The sequence below is a fragment of the Hemicordylus capensis genome, chromosome 1, assembly GCF_027244095.1.
Source record: "Hemicordylus capensis ecotype Gifberg chromosome 1, rHemCap1.1.pri, whole genome shotgun sequence".
Taxonomy (NCBI): domain Eukaryota; kingdom Metazoa; phylum Chordata; class Lepidosauria; order Squamata; family Cordylidae; genus Hemicordylus; species Hemicordylus capensis.
In genome coordinates this window covers 105,743,097-105,763,414 of record NC_069657.1, presented here as the reverse complement: position 1 = coordinate 105,763,414, position 20,318 = coordinate 105,743,097, and the positions used below count along the sequence as shown (strand labels likewise).

At 43.1% G+C, this 20,318-nt stretch overlaps 1 protein-coding gene across 6 annotated transcripts in view; it reads right to left on the bottom strand.

The window, feature by feature from the left end:
• The window catches only part of ANO3 (anoctamin 3), a 291,826-nt gene that overhangs the window by 59,360 nt on the left and 212,148 nt on the right, over positions 1 to 20,318 (bottom strand). For all 6 annotated transcript variants that reach the window (XM_053283690.1, XM_053283691.1, XM_053283692.1 and 3 more), the window contains 2 exons: positions 19,590 to 19,686; positions 9,641 to 9,701 (listed from right to left, as the gene is read on the bottom strand). In XM_053283690.1, the coding sequence (XP_053139665.1) occupies positions 9,641 to 9,701; positions 19,590 to 19,686 (158 nt within the window). The remainder of the gene's footprint in view (positions 1 to 9,640; positions 9,702 to 19,589; positions 19,687 to 20,318) is intronic.

Genomic DNA, 20,318 nt, shown 5'->3' with positions numbered 1-20,318 from the left:
CAGAGGATGAGATATGTTAGCGATAAACAAGATAAACAAGCCATCATCTTCATGACATCTGGCCAACTGCTGTTAGAGACATCTGGCCAGCTGCTGTTAGAACCAGAACATTGGAATAGGCAAACAGTGGTCTGATCTAGCAAGACAATTCTCTCACTTTTGGGGGGTGGGTGGGGATGACATAAATGCAATAGGAAAAACAACCACTTCCATTCCATATATAATATCTGAAAAAAATTCGTTCACAATCTATAGTATTTGAGAATAGGTTTGTATTGCTACTCCTTTCCCTGATATTTACTCCTCCATCACATAGCAAATTATAACTGGCTTATATACCATGCAGAGAACAATAGATCTAACAGAGAGGAGTGCACGTTGCTGCAATGCACTTTCAATGGGACTTCTTTGAGTAAATAAGTACATTTTAACAATTTTTTCAAGTGATTGGTTGTTTAGTATAAGGATGATTTTGCCACAGTAACATTTACCTCACAAAGCAAAAGCAAATTATTATCAAACTATCATAATTTTCTCTGGTGAACCACCCACATATTACCTGCAGGCTGCAGTGCAGCTTATTCAGCATATTATTGGGGACAGGTACACAGAAGAATTATTCACTCTAGGGTCATTGATTTTTTTGACAGATTAAAATACTGCTAAAGGAATTTTTCTTTAAGTACTTAGTATCTATTTGGAGTAGGCCTATGTAGTGACCCATGAAGCTAAAATAGCCACCAGTCATAGATCATGCCCTCTAGGTGTTAAGATTACTAGGCAGCATGCATCCAAAAACCTTAGATTTCTGAGGTAGAGCCTGGTGAAGTCACAAGGTAAGGTCTTGATGACAAAAAATTACTAACCCTTGAAAAATGTGTGAGTGTGTGTGTGTGTGTGTGTGTGTATCTGGTAGGGATGTGCAAAAAATTTCGGGCACAGAACGATCTGTGCCCGAAACGAACAATTTCGGGTGATTCGGGGCCGAACCGAATCACCCCCGATGGCCCCCGAATTTTTTCGGGCACGAGCCGAATCACCCGAATTTCGGGCACAAAAAATTCGGGTGATTCGGTTCATGGTTGATTTTTGGCGATTTTTTAAAGTTTTAGTGACTTTGGGGCAGTTCGGGGGCATAGCATGGGATTTGGGGAAAAGGAGTGGGGTGGCGTGGTAGTGCCTAATGGGTGCAGGCTACCACCCCAATTTCAGGGGGATTGGGCAAAGGGCTGATTTTTGGTAAATTTCTGAAAATTTCATGTCTTTGGGGCAGATTGGGGCATATTGGGGCAGAACGTGGGGGCTGGGGCAGAATAGTGGGGTGGGGTGGTAGTGCCTAATGGGTGCAGGCTACCACCCCAATTTCAGGGGGTTTGGACAAAGGGGTGATTTTTTTAGAATTTTTGAAGTTTTCGTGACTTTGGGGCAGTTTGGGGGCAGAAAGTGGATCTGCCCCAAAATAGTGGGGTGGGGTGGTAGTGCCTCATGGGTGGAGGCTACCACACCAATTTCAGGGGGATTGGGCCGAGGGCTGATTTTTTGAGAATTTTTGAAGTTTGGGTGTCTTTGGGGCAGATTGGGGGCAGAAAGTGGATCTGCCCCAAAGGAGTGGGGTGGGCTGGTAGATAGTGCCTGATGGCTGGAGGCTACCACCCATCCCCAATTTAAGAGTGATTGGGCAGAGGGGTGAATTATGGTGAATTTATTTGTATGAGGTTTGTCTTCATAAGGTGAAGTGTGCTAAATTGATTACTTCCTCATATTATTCATAGTAAAGGAAAGTGTGAAAAAGTGAAAGTGGGGTCATGAGAGTTGTTTAATTGAAAAAAATCTCATTTGCTATGATAGAATGAGAATTCAACCCTCAGAAGTTTTTTCTGAGGTGTGAATTCTCATTCTATCATAGCAAATGAGATTTTTTTCAATTAAACAACTCTCATGACCCCACTTTCACTTTTTCACACTTTCCTTTACTATGAATAATATGAGGAAGTATCAATTTAGCACACTTCACCTTATGAAGACAAACCTCATACAAATAAATTCACCATAATTCACCCCTCTGCCCAATCACTCTTAAATTGGGGATGGGTGGTAGCCTCCAGCCATCAGGCACTATCTACCAGCCCACCCCACTCCTTTGGGGCAGATCCACTTTCTGCCCCCAATCTGCCCCAAAGACACCCAAACTTCAAAAATTCTCAAAAAATCATCCCTCTGCCCAATCCCCCTGAAATTGGTGTGGTAGCCTCCACCCATGAGGCACTACCACCCCACCCCACTATTTTGGGGCAGATCCACTTTCTGCCCCCAAACTGCCCCAAAGTCACGAAAACTTCAAAAATTCTAAAAAAATCACCCCTTTGTCCAAACCCCCTGAAATTGGGGTGGTAGCCTGAACCCATTAGGCACTACCACCCCACCCCACTATTCTGCCCCAGCCCCCACGTTCTGCCCCAATATGCCCCAATCTGCCCCAAAGACATGAAATTTTCAGAAATTTACCAAAAATCAGCCCTTTGCCCAATCCCCCTGAAATTGGGGTGGTAGCCTGCACCCATTAGGCACTACCACCCCACCCCACTCCTTTTGCCCAAATCCCATGCTATGCCCCCGAACTGCCCCAAAGTCACTAAAACTTTAAAAATTCACAAAAAATCAGGACTTTGCCCAATCCCCCCGAAATTGGGGTGGTAGACTCTACCCATTGGGCACTACCACCCCACCCCAAAATTTTGCCCCTGGGCCCCTTTTTACCCCCCCGAATCGATTCGGATTCGGATTTGGATTAAATCCGAATCCGAACCGAATCAAGGGTGATTCGGGTGACCCAGATTCGGGCACAAAACAGAACGGGGGTGATTCAGCTCGGGTCTGAGCCGAATCACCCGAAAATCCGAATTGCACACCCCTAGTATCTGGCACAAGCGTAGAGCTCAGCAGAAATGAGGTAGAGCCCAGTGATCGTCCAAAAATGATCTTATATTAATGATCTGAGGCCTCTACATTTGAAGAAAAAGCAAAAAGCTGGAGAAACAGGATCATTTGGGGGCAAACTGGAAACTTAATATCCCACATATACTTAATATCCCCTTTAGGCAGTTTGTGAACCATCTAGAGCCTTTGGAGTCAGGCAGCATATAAATAAAATAAAATACAATATTTTTGCAGCTCTAGGCAAGCAGCAGAAATAGTATGGCACTATATATGGCTTCTCAGCTGATTCAGGCTGGTTGGTCACAAAGTATACAGGCCTTCTTTTAGAGGTATTACAAAGAACACATTCAGGAAAGCATAATTATCGCTAGTGCTGAGCCAAATGTTTGCACCTAAACATTTCCAAGGCAAAAGGTAGGTTTCTGTGGGGTGCCAAAACAAAACAAAACTAAGCCCTCTTTTGATGTTTTAATGGTGTTTAAAAAAAAAAAATCAAATCCTGGTGGTATGCTGGTTTGGCATGATAACTACACAATTCCAAACAACCAGAGAGTAAGTGCACTAATATCACAGCACCATGTAGGCAATCAGATTTGGCTACCTTTGGCAAACAAAGCCCTCACACTCTCCTCAGTCTGAAAGGGAGGGTGGACGAGGCAGTACATTGGTGCTATTTCAAGACAACTGAGTTAATAATACTCCTTTTCTTGCCAGTACTGGCAATACTGTCCACCCCTTGATGAGTTTAATCTTGCTCCAGTACTAGCCATGCATAATTTATACATGACTGATGATGGGGATGCACACTCAGATGCACTCTGAAAACAGTCAGTGAAAGTAAGTCAGGTGAAGCTTTTGATGCACATTCCAACATGCAGTTGGATGCATATTCAAATATGCATGCCATCCATCTACACTGTTTTCATTTCAATGGGGTGTACAAGCATCACTAGATTAGGCCAGAGGATTACCAGATCATGTGTTCAGGCAATGGGAATGTGTCCTGCCTTTCCTCAACACCTGCTCTCTTGCCAGCATCTTGAAATCCTTTCACAAAAAGTGAAAGGGTTCATGGAATGTCAGAATTTTGAGACAGAAGTAGTTAAGATAACAGGATACTTTAAGTTGCAATTGCATATGGGTACCTAATCCTTATGTGAACTTATTGTTTTAAACCTTTTGTACAGGTGATTTATAGAGGAAAACTCTGAATTCATTCTCAGCTCTTTACCACAGTCTAGCTAGGTTAAAATGTATACTGAAGGTTAGGTAAAGATGTATATTATTACTAGCAGATGGTCAAGTCTTCCTCACAAGGCCTACAGATTGTCACTTGTCACGGTATTAACAAGTGATGATGGTACAAGGGAGTAATGGGCTTGGGCTGTGGAAAATAAAAATAAGAAGCAAAGCCAGTACATACACATTTGACATTCCATGCAGCCTGGCCTAGCAAGAGAAGGGCCGGTTTCCTCAACTCTTTTAGAGCATGTGCTTGCCACAAGACATGCATGATTATGGAGTGAAAAGATGCTTGTACAGACAATGCGTAAGAGATAGAACACATTTACTTTTATACATTTCCCCTACATGTACATAGCTAACATTCAAGAGTTGTCAGAATCAGTGTGAGGAAACAAATAAAATTTTGGACCTGGGAGTAGAGTGGCTTGTATTCAGATACCTATTCATTATGAGAGCACTCTCAATACACTTAGGCTGCATTCACATGTAATGCGAAACCGCAGCTAAATGGGGCAGTGGTTGAAATTACTGTACATCCAAATGCATGCATCCACAGTTTCGAGGCAAAAGCGTCCTGTGTTTTCGCTTGCCAAACTCCAATTGAACCTTCAGTTTGTAGTGAGTACTGAGGTTTGGGGGCAGCAGTATCATGTCCAAATACTGATGCTGCCACAACCGTGGTTTCATGCGGCTTATGGAACCATAGTCATAGAGAGGGTGGCCTAGACCTGCTCAGGAACATGGTAGCTCTACACAGGCTGCAGTTCCCTATGGCCGCCTCTTGGCAAAAGCACCACACCCCTCCATCCTCCTTTCTCTTCCTGCTTCTGCCTGACAACAGTGATGCTATGGCTCTGCAGCTGGAATATTTAAAGTGTCACAATCCTTTTGTTTGCCACCTTTCTTCCACTTTCCTTGGGAAATGGGTGGCCACCCACTAATATGGGGAAGAAATACGAGGACAGTGAAAACTGGGAAGGCATACTGATGTGCCACTACACGTTGTGTCATTTAAGCCATACTGGTGGCTGTTTCTGCAGAACACAACACACTGCTGGACAATATGAAAGAACTACACCCCTATAAGGCCCCCCTTGTTGGTATTGTAGTGCCCCAATTGAAGTTTTGCAGGAGTTGTCCCGTTGCACATGAATGCCCCTCACCGCACAACCTGTACTCCCACCATGAACACCACCAGCATAGCGGGGCAGACACTGTAAAGGTGATACCTGCACAAAAGATGGGCAACTGCTACAATTCCCATCTACAGGGTCCCAAGCAGATGAAAGGTGACAGGCATGGGATGCCAACACACCACAGCAAGGGAACTCTTCTCTGGATACTGCACAGATTTTCTTGGTCTTACAAGCAGGGGACTCATCTTGGCATTGCTGTGCTCACCCCACTACACAATAAAAATGGTTTTTTACAGACACATGGCCTCCTGGTTGATGTGAGAAATCTTGCTGCGGGTGACTGCTGGAATGGTGCCCATTAAACATTTCTAACCCTCTTGCAGATCTATTCTACATTTAAGATGAAATGGCCATGGGTGGTGAGACTGCAATGCGGGAGGAGGCCCCTGTTTGCCCTCTGGTGCACCTCCTAATGTCCTTGCTCAACAGCAGCTTCACAATGTAGGAAAAGTTACTTATTAACTTCAACCTCTCTACTGCACTCTTATAGCATTCCTGCAGAAGACCTGTCCCACTGTGCGTGGACTAATTGCCTGGCCACACCCAAACATGTCCAGTGCTGCACAAGCATTCACACAACAGATGGCCCCCTCCTTACATCCACCCATATTCCCATCTGTGTGACCATTGGAGTTTGATGGCCAATGGCCTGTTCCAATGCCTGCATGGTTAGATGCTCCAAACCACCATGCAGTTCCAGCCATCTTCTGCTGCCATACCCTCAACTGGTGGCACTGGCCACACCACCTGATGTGGAGGTGGTACAACAGCTGGCTGGGGACCACCAGCCCATGAAGTGGCAGGGGAAGGTGCAGGTTCCTGCCACTACAAGCATGGGGAACAACACTACATACTGGATGATCTACCAGGTGAGCGATTATTCCAACTTCAAAAGCAGATGTGGAGTTTAGTGAGTGGGTGCTGGTGGAGTGGTGTTTGTGAGGGGTAGGGAGTTTGATATGCATTTTCCTTGACTCTGCAGATAATCTAGGGGTGGGGCACGGGTTCTGTGTGGTCAGGGTGTGCGGGGTGCACTCCATCCCCTTCAAGGAAAGCAGGTGCAATAGCTGAATGGATGGCAGTGGGGCCCTGAAGAGGTATTCAGCAGAGCTGATAATGTGGGGTGGCACAGCCTTCCACCTTCTCACAGTGAGGCTTGCCTGCTTGCCCTATGGGGGAGGGACTGTTTGCATCTGCCCTCCCCTCACTATCTGTCCACGCTGACCCAGACAGCGGCATACCCCCTTCCATTCTAATATTATGTACATGCAGACCATGGGGGAAGGGGGCAACAATGCAGAGCTTCTAAACACCCGCACATCAGCTTTGTGTGGCCTGCTGTGCTAGGCTCCACATCGGATCTTGCTCTGCATGTGCTGAGGTACTGAGGTACATCCGATTACCTCCTCCAGAATTTGCACCCTGAAAAGCAGTGCAGCACCGAGTGGCTCCTTGCAGTGTAGTTGTGCTGTGCTAGCCATGGCAGCCCAGAGTCTTGTGTCGACGAGTTTTTAAAAAATATTTTGTCGCATGACCTTGAGACAGGTTATGCCAAAGGGTTTTTTTAAAAGCTAAAACTTACTGCTGTTTTTAAAGCTAAATCATCACTGCTCAGGGAAGATCCTGGCCAGACACCACCTCAAGAGGAAGTACCCGCAAGACCTGCTGTGCCTGTGGAACAGTCAGAACCCACTCCACAAAGGCTGATGACCAACGTGGAGCACATGGCACAGCTACAAAGCAGAAAGCATGTGGACTATCTTCAGCTTGCCAAGAACCCTGTAACACAACACGCTGAGAGCTCACAGGCCATCTGCTCACCCTCTCAAACCTCTTCCATGTCAATGTGCCCCTCAGCAGTCCTGCCTATCAAAGTTTTAGCACGCGTGTCAATGCACTGCTGCTGATTTATAGCAAGGACATAACTGCAAGTACAGTGAGCAGTATAGTGAGGAAGGGGTTAAACTGTCATGGCCCTGTCAAAGCCAGCCACCAAAGCCAGATTGGCCTGATCATGATCGACATGATTTGGGATCAAGGCCAATGGCAGCCACCTTGACGATGTGCTAATGCCCTGCCTGCAGTCTAGTGACACGAACAGCGTGTGGCAGGCCTTGGTGGCTGAGGAGGAGGGAGGTGGGAGGTATAAATCTGCAATGCGATTCACAGTTTGAAAAAATAACTGCAGGTTCAGCAACCTCTGGCTAGATGTTATGTGCAAATGTGGCCTTAGACAAATCATGAGCTCTTAGCCACCCTGACCCATTTTAGCTATCTGAAAGGAAATACAGGGAAATTTTTATCCTGTCATTCTCTCAACAGAGATAAGAAATAGAGAACTTAGTAATGGATATACGTCATCTGACCATCCCAACATACCTCCTGATTACATATCAGTGGATATGTACATATGGCATATGTGGACTATGGAGATCAGATGACATGCATCTGATGAGCCCCCAAGTAGGTACCTATTAATGTGCCTAAATTGTGCACATCTATGCAAATAATATAAGTAGGACTCTGTGCAAATAAAAAATATTTTTTAAAAAACATTCCAACAGACAGACCTGACATGTAAAACACAATTGGCTATTTTTGTAAGCATTACAAATCCATTCTGAAGTTGTCTTCTTGTTCCATCTGTTTCACTCTGATCGATTTATGATGTTGACCTGTTGATTGCCCTGTATCTGGTTTTGCCTGTTAGAAGTATAATACTGCTTATCTTAACTGAGATATACTGCTTCTGAAAACTCATCTTTCCTCCTTCACAATCCCACAGGCTGGGGCTGTGATAAATGCATATAAATACTTGATTAATATTTTAATAAAGCTACTCTGTAACCACCAACCTTTCTGTCATTGAATGGAGCTTTAGGGAAACAATGGGTTAGGGCACTCTGAAGTTCATACTTGGACTTTGCCCATAACCCATATTCCATTTATTCTGGAGAAAGACTACTAAGATCAATTGATTGCTCCAGAGCAGTCCGTCACAAGCTGTATAATCACTATAACAAGTATGAAAGCGAGATAATACATTTGAAACAACTCATCTGAATGCAGCGACTTAAATATTTTTAATATGAGTTTTTGATGTGAAATTGAACCAGCAGCACAAACCTCTCACATTTAACATAGAAAAGAAACCTGGATTTTTCTAGGAAAATGTGTAGCCCCATGGAAAGGACTGTGTGTACTAGAATTTACCAGCCAAAACATTGACTCCAAGATTTTATTTATCTCAAAATTTCACTCAGATTTGATCATTATAACTCTGAAAAAACAGATTTCAAGTGTGTGTGTTTTCAATAATTAGCATCACAATATCATTTAAATATTGTCTGGGGATGTGCAGAGCATTCCACACTTGGAACGTTCCTCCTTGAAATGGGTGGTTTTCAGTGTCCCAAGCTCGGAACAGAACACCCTTCAAATGAAGGACCTGTTCTGACTCGGAATGTTCCGAGTGTTCCAAGCACGATTATGAAATTAAAAATGTCACTCTTCTGGCCTCCGTGCATGTGCGGTGGCCATCTGCGTGGCCAGCACCACCATGTAAATGGCCACCATGAGTGCACAGAGAACAGAAGACTGTGTCATTTTGGATTTCAAAATGGTGATCAGAATGATCTTGGAACATTTCGAGTGTTCCAAGGCCAGTTGTTCCGACAGAATGTTCTGCAGACTACGTGTTGCATTCTCAGAACGGAATGCATAATCCATTTCGTGCACACCCCAAATATGGTCACTCGCACTGAATATTCCTATTGATCTCATAAAGGCTCTAGAGATCAATCATTCTTTCAGCAATAGAATGAACAACTGCACTTATACTGAGAGTAATCTTTCTGAAGCTTTTAAATACATGATCAATCCATTTATTTTTCAAAATTATTGTTTTGCTCTCTTCTTCAAGCTTCGTTTATCTACACAGATCCCAAAATGATGTATTCATTAGCTGACATCCAATTATGCATTTTTTCCTGCCCGAATGGTATCTTATAGAGATTTTGTAGCCTGATGAGCACAGTACTTAGGAGTTACTAAATCTTACTATACACAGATTGAATGCATATTAGCACTGAGAATTTCTTTATATTCCATCACAATGGAATATAATTGAAACACCCACATAGTTTCAAAATTTGTATTCCCATATTAAAATTCATTCCAAATGTTTAATTCTTCTGAGTGCAATACTTTTTTCAGTAACAGGTTTTTTTTTTAAGTATGTAGGAGGAAAAAAAAATACTTACCCCATATTGCCATAAAAATGGCAAAGAAGACAGTCCCTCCATTATCAAATAAATGTGTGACCTTAGGAGAAAAGGAGTGGGGGAGAGATAATGCAAATAATGGAAGAAGTACTGTCATATGTTCTTAATTAAATAATGCCAAAGCATTGAAAGTGACACAGAAAGGATGCCAAGAGAGAGAGAAATTAAGGCTATCCATGTGTTTGTAAAGCTCTTGTCAGGAAGGGACCATTGATTCTAAACATAAAATGGAGTGTTAGTGCTCTGCCAGACAGTTGTTTGCCACACACTTGCTATGATACACTCCTTCAGGGAGCATTGGGGTGTGGTGTGTGTGTGTATCCCCAAGACAAGATATAATACAAGACAGTTCCCCTGATTAAAAACAAGGGGAGGGTGTGTACTCTGAAGAGTTTCCCCAGTGACATCCCAGCTTTCCTCAAAATGTCACATGTGTGTCTCTCAGGGGGACATATCCTCATAAATCTGACATGCAATGTGACAGAAGAAGCCTTTGACATAAAAGAAGCCTTAAAAAACCACCCTGAAAATACTTCCCAGGTGTATCTGCCCCCTTCAAAATTACACTTTTTGTAAAAATGTTTCATTAATGGAGGTGATGTATGGCATGAGAACCTTTTTCCATATGTGGTAGGAATGTGTGGAAAATGAGAATTTTTAGACACAAGTGTATGCAGAAACCCCTAAAATTCCAAAACAAACTGTGAAATTGGACTCTAGACTCTTCCCCTTGACTATATCTGATGGACAGCACAAGGAATGTTTCCATAAAATCTAAATTATCTATCTAATAGTGACAGCCATGCTAGAAACAGCCCAATATTAGAAATCTGCCATGTATTGTTCTACATACCTATGGTGCAAGAATGTTTGGTATCTTGCATGATTAGAGAAACTCACACACCAAGTTTGCTTGTCTAAATGACTAATCCTCATATGCGACATTACATCCTTTTATCAGGTGTTTTTCTTCTTCTTTTCTTTCTCTCTCTCTTTTTTGTTAAAAACAGCAGACGTTTTGGAAAGATGTGCTCATATGATCTTCCCTTAGGTTCTCAGAATACTTTTCTAGGCTTGTAATTATCATCAGAGGTCCTTCTAAAGAAGACCTAAAGAAGACCGGTCCTTCTAATAGAAAACTCAAAAGGTTGATTTCCTATCAGACCGAAAGTAAAATGGGGCAATCAAAAAACAAGTCAATACTAGGGACACAGAACTATGTACATCTGCAAATTAACAGAAAAATATTCACCCACCAAAGTGGCCGTGTAAGGCCAGGACCTTGAGCTGCCAAGATCTATGGGATGCTGAGGATTCTTGAGTCAAAGCATCAGTTGGTTCAAAAAAACGAGGGGGAACAGAGGAGGAGCAGGGTCAGAGAGAGGGAGTTGGCTTGCTGTTACAGCTTACAATAAGTATTCTGGGAGGGACTGGGGTTGAGGGGATGCATGCCATGAGGCTAAAGAACTCTCTCTTTCTTGTACTATATAGAGACATTTCAGGAAGAAGAAAAGGAAAGAGTGCATTTTCACACTTTCCAGAGCCTAATAATAATATACAGCACAGCAGGGGAAAGCCACAAAAAAAGTGGGAAAGAACAAAGAGGCCCGCCCCTATTCAATGCTCCTGCTTCTGTGGTGAAGCTGGTGGTGTCTGGAAGGAATGGCCTTTTTGATGGTGACATCCTGATTATGGAATGGGGTATCCAGGGCTGATCATCCAGATGAAGGACTGACTCAAGAGCTTTGGCTGTCTGAGCCAGGGTCTGAAATGCTGCCCCTCCACGGCTTTGTATGCCTTCCTGCCTACTGCCTGGCTCAGTGGCAACCGGGCACAGCAAGGTTGGAGATGAGCAGTGAAGATGGGCCCCTGCCCCAACCTTCCTCTTAAGGTCCTCTGGGGGTGGTACACCCTACATTGATTTGAAAAGTGCACAGTATGAATGGTACCTGGAAAAGAATTGGAAGAAACCAACATGAACTCTATTAAGCAACCCTATGTGAATGGCCCCCAGGTTTCTTTGAATTATCTTTATTGCACATATATGTGGCTGATATATTACCTCACAACTCGCTCTACTCTACCCCACTTAATTCCATGGTTAATCCCGCCATCTGGGAGAAGCCCAGGGATTAACTATATTTTATTCATGTTTCTGCTTTTGTTGTGCTTTTATTGCTTCTGTTGTTGTTCAACTGTTTTTAGTGGTGTAGGTTTATTTATTTATTTATTTACTGCTAGCTGCCTTGAAAACTTCTTTTTAAAAACTTGTTGGAAAGTTGAAAGTTGAGAAGTTTAAAAAAATCAACTCAAAATAAAATAAAATAAAATAAAATAAAATAAAATAAAATAAAATAAAATAAACCCAGATAGAAATGTCTGTTCCTCCACAAACTCTACTGCTGGTGCAGGCATTATTGGTAGCTCTTAGCCTTCTCTGAAGTAGCTAGCAGCTGGGCTTGATTCTCCCACTGTTCCCTTCCAGCCAATGCTGCAGATCCGATTGGCTGGCTGAGTTTGGAGGCCTGGCCATGCCATTTTTAATTTCTCTCCCTGAGTGAATATGGTTGGTTTTACTTCCCATGCCCCATTAATTTCCTTCCAGTTTCTTCTCCTGCAAAGCAGCCTGTCTTGCTCCCCTCCTGCCTGCAGCACAATTCTCTGTAATTCAGGACTTTTGATGTTAAAATACCCTATTCTGTATGTAATATTTATACAAACTGCTATTTTGCAATTGGCTCTGCCTCCCCAAGGCACTCTTTCATGCTGGTAGCTTCCAAATGTTGCTCCAGGAAGCTTTAAATCTGCTCATTCCTGCTCTACCATACACCTTGGTTTGGTAGTCATGTAGACATGCTTCCATTTTGCAGAGACACTAGCCCTATTCAGATGTTATAACTAAGGAGGCTGTACTGGAACTAAGGAGACTGTAGAACTGGAAAAGTACTTTTTCACACAGTGCATAATTAATCTATGAAATTCTCTGCCATGGGATGTGATGACAGCCACTAGCTTGGATTACTTTAAAAGGGTCTTAGACAAAGTCATGGAGGGCAGGTCTAATGGCTACTAGTCTGGTGGCTATAGGCTACCTCCAGCCTCGGAGACAAGATGCCTCTCAAGATACCAGTTGCAGGGGAGCAACAGCAGGGGAGAGGGCATGCCCTCACCTCTTGCAGGTGGGCTTCTCAGAGCCATCTGGTAGGCCACTATGTAAAACAGGATGCTGGACAAGATAGGCCTTGAGCCTGATCCAGCAGGGCTGTTGTTATATTCTTACATACTGGAAATCCCTCCCAACGCGTCAATCACTCACCCTGCTTCCAGGTGCATCACTCATGCTTGCAGAAGTGGCAACGGCTGTAAGCAGGGGTGTAGCTATAATTGAGCTGATGGGTTCAAAGAACCCGGGCCCCCAGCTCCTGAGAGGCCCCCAGTGTAGCTATAATTGAGCTTATGGGTTCAAAGTACTTGTGCCCCCAGTTCCTGAGATGCCCCCAGCTCCACCCCTCCCTATTTTCTTCATTATCTCCCTCCCTCTGAGGGGCTGCCAAAGAGAGGGTCGAACGCAGGGCCCCTCTCCCTTAGCTATGCCCCTGGCTGTAAGTGTGATGGTGGTTGCTTCTGTGATCGGCAAACTTGGGTGCCCAAGTCTTCCAATCACGCAAGCACCCATCATCACGCTTACAGCTTTTGATTCTTCAGTCGAAAGCTGTAATCATGACTGACTTGTTGAGCGGGGAGAGTGATTGATGTTCTTGGTGGGACTTAAAGTGCATTTTCAGGACCCAGTGCATTTTCAGAGGTTCTTTAGTTCTAATGCCTGAATAGGGCTAGTAAACTGTATGTCTCATTACCAGATGCTGGGGAGTTAAATGAGGCACAGCATTCACCTTTATGCCCTACTTGTAAGCTTCCTAGAGGCAACTGTCTAGTTGTGTTGAAAACATAATGTTGGTCTGATCTAGCAAGGAAATTCTGGTGCTCTCAGATAGAAATAAAAGATTGTTCCAAGCATGCAGAGAGGTTGTGAGCAGAACAACAACAACAAGAAGAAGTATTTATATACTGCTTTTCAACAAAGGTTTCCAAAGCAGTTTACATAGAGAAATAATAAATAAATAAGACAAGGCCTGTTTAACTTCATCTAACACTGCAATTAATCCTGTTTGCCATGCAGTCATTCCTTATTTGCTCACTATTTAAACGCAGCCTAGCACATTTTTATTCTTTAAGGTAGTGTTCATTACCAAGAACTTTAAAATGCTAATTTATGTGCAATTCTCAGGGCTTTTCAACGAAACTGTGTGTACACTCTGAACTCAAGGAATGCACTGCTTGTAAGGTGAGAGGTATCTGGGGAAATGAGGCACTGAAAGAGATGGATGGCTTGCTGCAGGATGCATAACGAAAACAAGCTGAAGCATCTAATTAGCTGTCTCAGGCCTTTATCATTTAGACAGCCCTTTTCAGTAGCCACAGGCCTTTGCAATTTGACCAAATCTAAATATTTAAATAGGAATGCTGGGTTTTTTCTTTGCATTACTCTTCTTGCTTATGAATTGTTGTACACAAAGCAGACATCTGTAAAACATTTCCTTAACTTGAATGCAATAAAGAGGTTGGAATAATGTTTTTAGTACTGGATCCTCTGAAATGTTTTATTGCCTCTTGAATGCATTCACTTAACAGTGTGCAATTATTTAACACACCTGATAAGTTCCCTAGCCTTCATTGATTGTAAATATATTAGGGTCAAACTAGACATTGTTTGACGTACAGGCTGTGTAGCTGTGAGCTGGGTTTTTCTTTGCAATAATGCACATTTTGGGGAAGGAATTTAACTTTACACCACAGCAAGTGGGGAGGGGGTCTTACAATGCACACAGAGCTGAGCAGGTCCTGTGACACAGAGCCACACCCTGCTGTTTTGCGCACATATAAAATGATGTTTGTCAGCTTTCTTCCTTAGAATCGTGGTTGTAGTGCACATGCCAACTTCAGGAGCACCCTGTCCTCATCTGATACCTGACTGTAGCCAGATTATCAGTTTGGGGGCCTCATCCCAGAACCCTCAGCCTTTTTTTGTAAGTGGCACAGCAGGGAAATGCTTGACTAACAGGCAAATGGTTGCCGGTTTGAATCCCCGCTGATACTATATTGGGTAACAGTGATATAGAAGATGCTGAAAGGCATCATCTCATACTGCACGGGAGGAGGCTGTCCTAAGGGTAGAGGAAGTGGGTGAGAAGTAACTAGGTACTTACAAGTGCTGCCGGCTGCTTCAGGTATGCACAGACACCATTTGTGTAACCAAACAAAATGGCCTCCATGCATGCACAGAGGCCCAAACCCGTCTGAGGATCTGAACCAGGCCACCAGCAGCCCTGCCTACTCTGGGGAAAACCAGCAGGGGTTAGTGGACCCGCAGCACTTGTAAGTACCTATTTCCTTCCCTCCTGCCCCCTCTACCCCTTTTACTGGTAAAGCGGAATCCTCACCAGATTCTTTTTTATAACTAGAGTTCTGAACCAGCTCTGTTTGAACCAGGCCTGGTTCGGTTCGCATTTGCACTGGCCAGTCCGGTTTGACTGCGATATTGAGCTTGGCTCGATATTGAGCCCGGCTCAAACCGAGCCGGGTCGCACACCCCTACAGAGTTCCTCAGAGATTTCTTCTTGTCACTTCAGGAAGTACTGACCCTCAGGTGTGCCTGTTGTTTAAAGAAAGGTAATGTTTCCCCTGTCCCTGCTCTCTTGCAGCTCCCCAGTCTTTTCACTCATCTCTATTCTACCTCCTCAGAGGCACTTCCATACAATCCACCTTGATGAAATGAGAAGGAAGCCCCTTCTCACACACTCTGCTGCGATGATTGCCAATGTGACTACAAGAGGAGGTGATAAACAGCAACTGGTTGAAGAGAACACTCCCCTTTCTCAAGCCATTTGCCACATTCTTTCACGCACACTCTTCTCTAAGGTTTACTAGGTACTGGTACCATGAGGTTCTAAGTTAGTGATAGGCTTTGGGAAATCTTGATGAGTTGGTGAATATAGAAACATAAGAATATAGGAAGCTGCCTTACATCGAGTCAGTTCATAGGTCCATCTCTCTCAGTATTGTCTACACTGACTGGCAGTGGCTTCTCCCTGGTTACAGGCAGGAGTCTCTCTCAGCCCAACAAGGAGATGCCAGGTAGGGAACTGCATGCAACAATGCAGATGCTCTTTCAATGAGCTATGGCCCCATTCCCTAAGGGGAATATCTTACAGAGCTCACATGTAGTCTCCCATTCAGGGCAGGCTCTGCTAAGCAAAAGGGACAATATATGCTTGCTGCCAGAAGACCAACTCTCCTTCCATCTGTGAATGTATCTCCTATCTCTTTGAAATTCCTCTTAAATGCTGGGAATCCTGAATTAGATTGATTGTTTTTACATTTATATCCCGCTCCTCCTCCATGTGTGGTATACAGGGTTATGTTTCTCCTCACAACAACCCTGTGAGGTAGGTTAGGCTGAGAGAGAAGTGACTGGCCCAGAGTCAACCAGTGCATTAGATGGCTGAATGGGGATTAGATCTGAAGTGCTAGGGGAGAGGAGGCTTAACCTTTTCTATGCAGATATGTTTTTCTCAACAAGGCAAGTAACACTTTGGGAAGAGTGGTTAGGAAGCTGCCATATACCGAGTCAGACCATTGGTCCATCTAGTTCAGTATTGTCTACACAAACTGGCAGCAGCTTCTCCAAGGTTACAGGCAGGAATCTCTCTCAGCCCTATCTTGGAGATGCCAGGGAAGGAACTTGGAACCTTCTGCATGCAAGCATGCAGGTGCTCTTCCTAGAGTTGCCCCATCCCCTAAGTGGAATAACGTATAGTGCTCAGACATAAATACGCTGCTCACACAAGCAGTCCTACCAGGGGTGTATCTAGGGGTAGGGCAGGCAGGGCACGTGCCCTGGGTGCCACTTGAAGGGGGGTGCCATTTTGTAAAATTATTTTTTAAAAAAAAATGGCTGCCAAAAACAAAATGGCCACCGTGCATGCTCAAATGGCCTCTGTGAGGCCCTAGGTCATGCCAGGCCTTGCAGAGGCCATTTGACATGCGTGGTGGCCATTTTGTTTTCAGTGGCCATTTTTTTAAAAAAAAGATTTTTTAAAATGGCCACTGCACATGCTCAGATGGTCCCTGCGAGGCCCTAGAGGCCAGTGGGGGGAGGAGGAACCTTTGCAAACCCCCCAGCCTTTAGGAAGCCCCCCCGAAGGGGCTACAGGTAAATAATAATAATATATAATATAAGTCACTGTACACATATTCAGATTGGCATTATGTACAGAGAATCAGGGCTTGTGAATACTGAGCTGATGCTTATGAGCTAGGATTGTATTCATTTGCTCTTACTTTGCTTATTGTGATAAGTGAGTTAAGTGTGATGTCTTGCTAATATGGCTATTAATGGTGAATTTGTCTTTGAATCAGTGTGAAATCCTTAATATTAAGCCCCACTGGGAGTTTCTTGCTCTCTTTCTCTCATTTTAACTGTCTTTCTGAAAGACTAGAATATATTCCAAGCAGTGACACAGTTTACTCTGAATATTGTTTAATTATTTTCAGAGTATCTGGGAAAAGTCAAATTCTCCATTGATTTTTAAAACTTATGTAATGGTGATGCTACAATACATAGTAGAGAATTAGACAGGCACTTCTGTTTAGTTTTCAAAGTACACCTCCACATAGTATTTGGGTATTTCATGAGCGCCAGCATACTGAAATTTGTAGTTTTCCAGCATTTTTTGGTCTGGCTAAGTCCACTGCTAAAATAGTTTTTGAAATATTAAAAGATTAATGAGCCTGACTTGTATTTTTCAGCTGATATTATGGTAAAGTTATCTCAAAGATGGGTGTCAGATGCTTGGACAGGGGGCACAATTTCAGTGTTTGCCCTAGGCGCTATTTTTCCTAGATACGCCTCTGAGTCCTACCCAGGCGTCCACAGCCAAACCTGGATAGGGCTGCTCATGTGGAGCGTAAGGATCAAGGCTGATCCCAGCACTGCCCTACCAGGTAGCTCTAGTTTTTGTCCTGGACTATTCCCCATGTAGAAGGGCCCTTCTACCTGGGATTCCAGTCATATGTCGGCTCAGGCTGCCTACAGCCCGATCAGCCACAGAGCTAGGTACCTAGAGTGCCCCCAGCTTGCAGGAATATCCTCACATGGTTCACTGAAGGTTTTCCGTAGGCCGGGTTGCATTTCCCTGGCCTCCAGATGGTCACATGGCTCCCAGCAGCGCCATGTGGGTGCATGAGTCACACAGCTAAGAAAAGGAAGAGAATGGTCTGGGGGAAAGGTAGATGCAATCTTGACTTTCCCCCGCCCCACTCACAGGTCATGTGAAGACCTTGTAGTCTCCCATTCATATGTAAACCAGGGCAGACCCTGCTTAGCAAAGGGAAGAATTCATGTTTGCTACTACAAGACCAGCTCTCTTTAAATGGTTTACTTTTTTTAAAAAGGCACAGCTGCTAGCCCCACTCCCAAGTACTACAGTCCTGACCCAATTCACAGGTACCCCACAGTTGCTTGGATGTAAAGAAATGGGAGACATATTTGTTGGACCCTGACTTGGCTTTTAGAATGATGAAGTGGAGCTGTCTGATTGGCAGCAGCATGGTAGGTAGTGTGCTATGTGTGGCAACTGGGACTAGCAGAGAGAGGGAGAAAAAAGGCTGTCCTGTATGTGGACTTTAGCAATTAATAAGTTAAGACAGTTAATTTGTAAGCTGTTTTGAACTTGTTTAAATTTTGCATTAAGCTGCCTCTGCCTCTTTTCTAAATTATTTGAATAAGATAACATTATTGTCCTTTCCTGTGCCACATACAGCAAAATCACACATCACCAATGTATTTTCTAGTTTGGTCCTGATCACCCTGAATTTTTATTATTTAGTGTTTAAAATATTCATATATTGTTTTTTTAAAATTCACCAGGTCATTTACATAACTGTTTAGAAAGCAAGTAAAATCTTGGCTTTTAACCCAGGTTTATATATGAGTGTTTTGTTGCTGCTGCTCTGTATTGTACGGTTATATTGTGTATGTTTTTTTAAACTTTTAATTGGATTTGTATTTTTATATTGCATTTTAATATTTTGTGTAGTTTTTATAGTTTTCTATTTTAAATGTTCTGTAAACCACCTTGAGATTGTTTTAATGAAAGGCGGTATAAAAATTTGACAATCTCTCAGTCAATCAATAATAAAAGAACTGAAAAAAATGGTTCTTTGTTTCAAAGGGAACACGGCTAAAATGAAACACAAGGGAGACACCACCAACAGCGATTGGGAGGGGTGCTGACTGTGCTTGGTTCTTCTATATGGCATATGAAAGTGCAAAGGTTATACAGAAGTCCTTGATTCTTTTCCGCAAATGGGAATTCTCAGGGAATTCTATACTATATGTCAGACTTGACTGTTCCCTCTCAATGTAATAACAGGGCAGATCTATAATTACCCACAGTCCTACACTTCCTGTTTCCAGATTTTTCTTTGTGGGGCAGCAGCAGCCTTTCACAGAAAGGAGGCAGACCGACAGAAAGGTTATTTTTCAGGTGTTTTCTGCTCGCTTCCTAGCACCATCTATGATCTGGCAGAAGACCAAGGTTTAAAGATGTGGCAAAAGTCACAGTCACAGATATAATAATATGGTCTTGCTTTTATTTTTAGATTATTTCATAACAGCCTTCTCATCAGTGGAATCCACATTGTTCCTTGAGAAGGGCTGAACATGAAGCCTAAAAGCACTTTATGATTACTTAAAAGTTCACCAAGCATCACCATCCATTAGGAAAACGTTTTACAGAAAGAATATTATGTTGTTTGCAACTGACATTTGCGAAGCAAAGAGCTACCCACACAGAAAACAAGGTACCTTTGCGTAGATGCAACTTTCATTGAGTTTTTGGAGTGTGCAATTCTTTTCACACATAGGACACATCACAGTTTCATTGGCCTCACAGATCTCTTTGCTGCAACCAGAAATCAAGAAGGTAAGTTGTTATTACAAGATAATTTAATATTTGTAACATTCTATTTTATAGCTGCTTCCCTCATACACACAAAGAAATCTTATGCAGATTTAACTAAACGTTTATTCAGCAACAACTCCATTTTTTCCTTCTCCTTCCCTTCCCTTTTCCAAACTCTCTACAGGATACCCATTGGGACACATGTCCAAACAACTAAATACAGAAGATTACTGGATATAATATAACACATTCTTCACTATGGACGACACAACCCTCATGGTTTTCCATCTCTGTGGTAGTCTGTTTATGCCTTATAGTGGGAACAACTTAATCTCAATTTAGTTTTTTGTGGGCACAATACAATGAATGGCAGTTTAATTATGATTTCAGTGGTAGTAGAATTATACTTTCAAAAAATATTTCTGGAGGGTATTACTGGAATATTTCTAGAATTATACTATCAACAAAAATAATTCTCATTGAACCCAAATATGTGTTATATATGTGCTGAACCCTGACAATTGAATTCAAGCTCCACAAATGGTTTGGTAACTTAACTAATTGATTTATTTACTAAAATATATACAACTTCCTGGCAGGGCTCCTCCTCACACAGGTTTGCAGAGGATTTC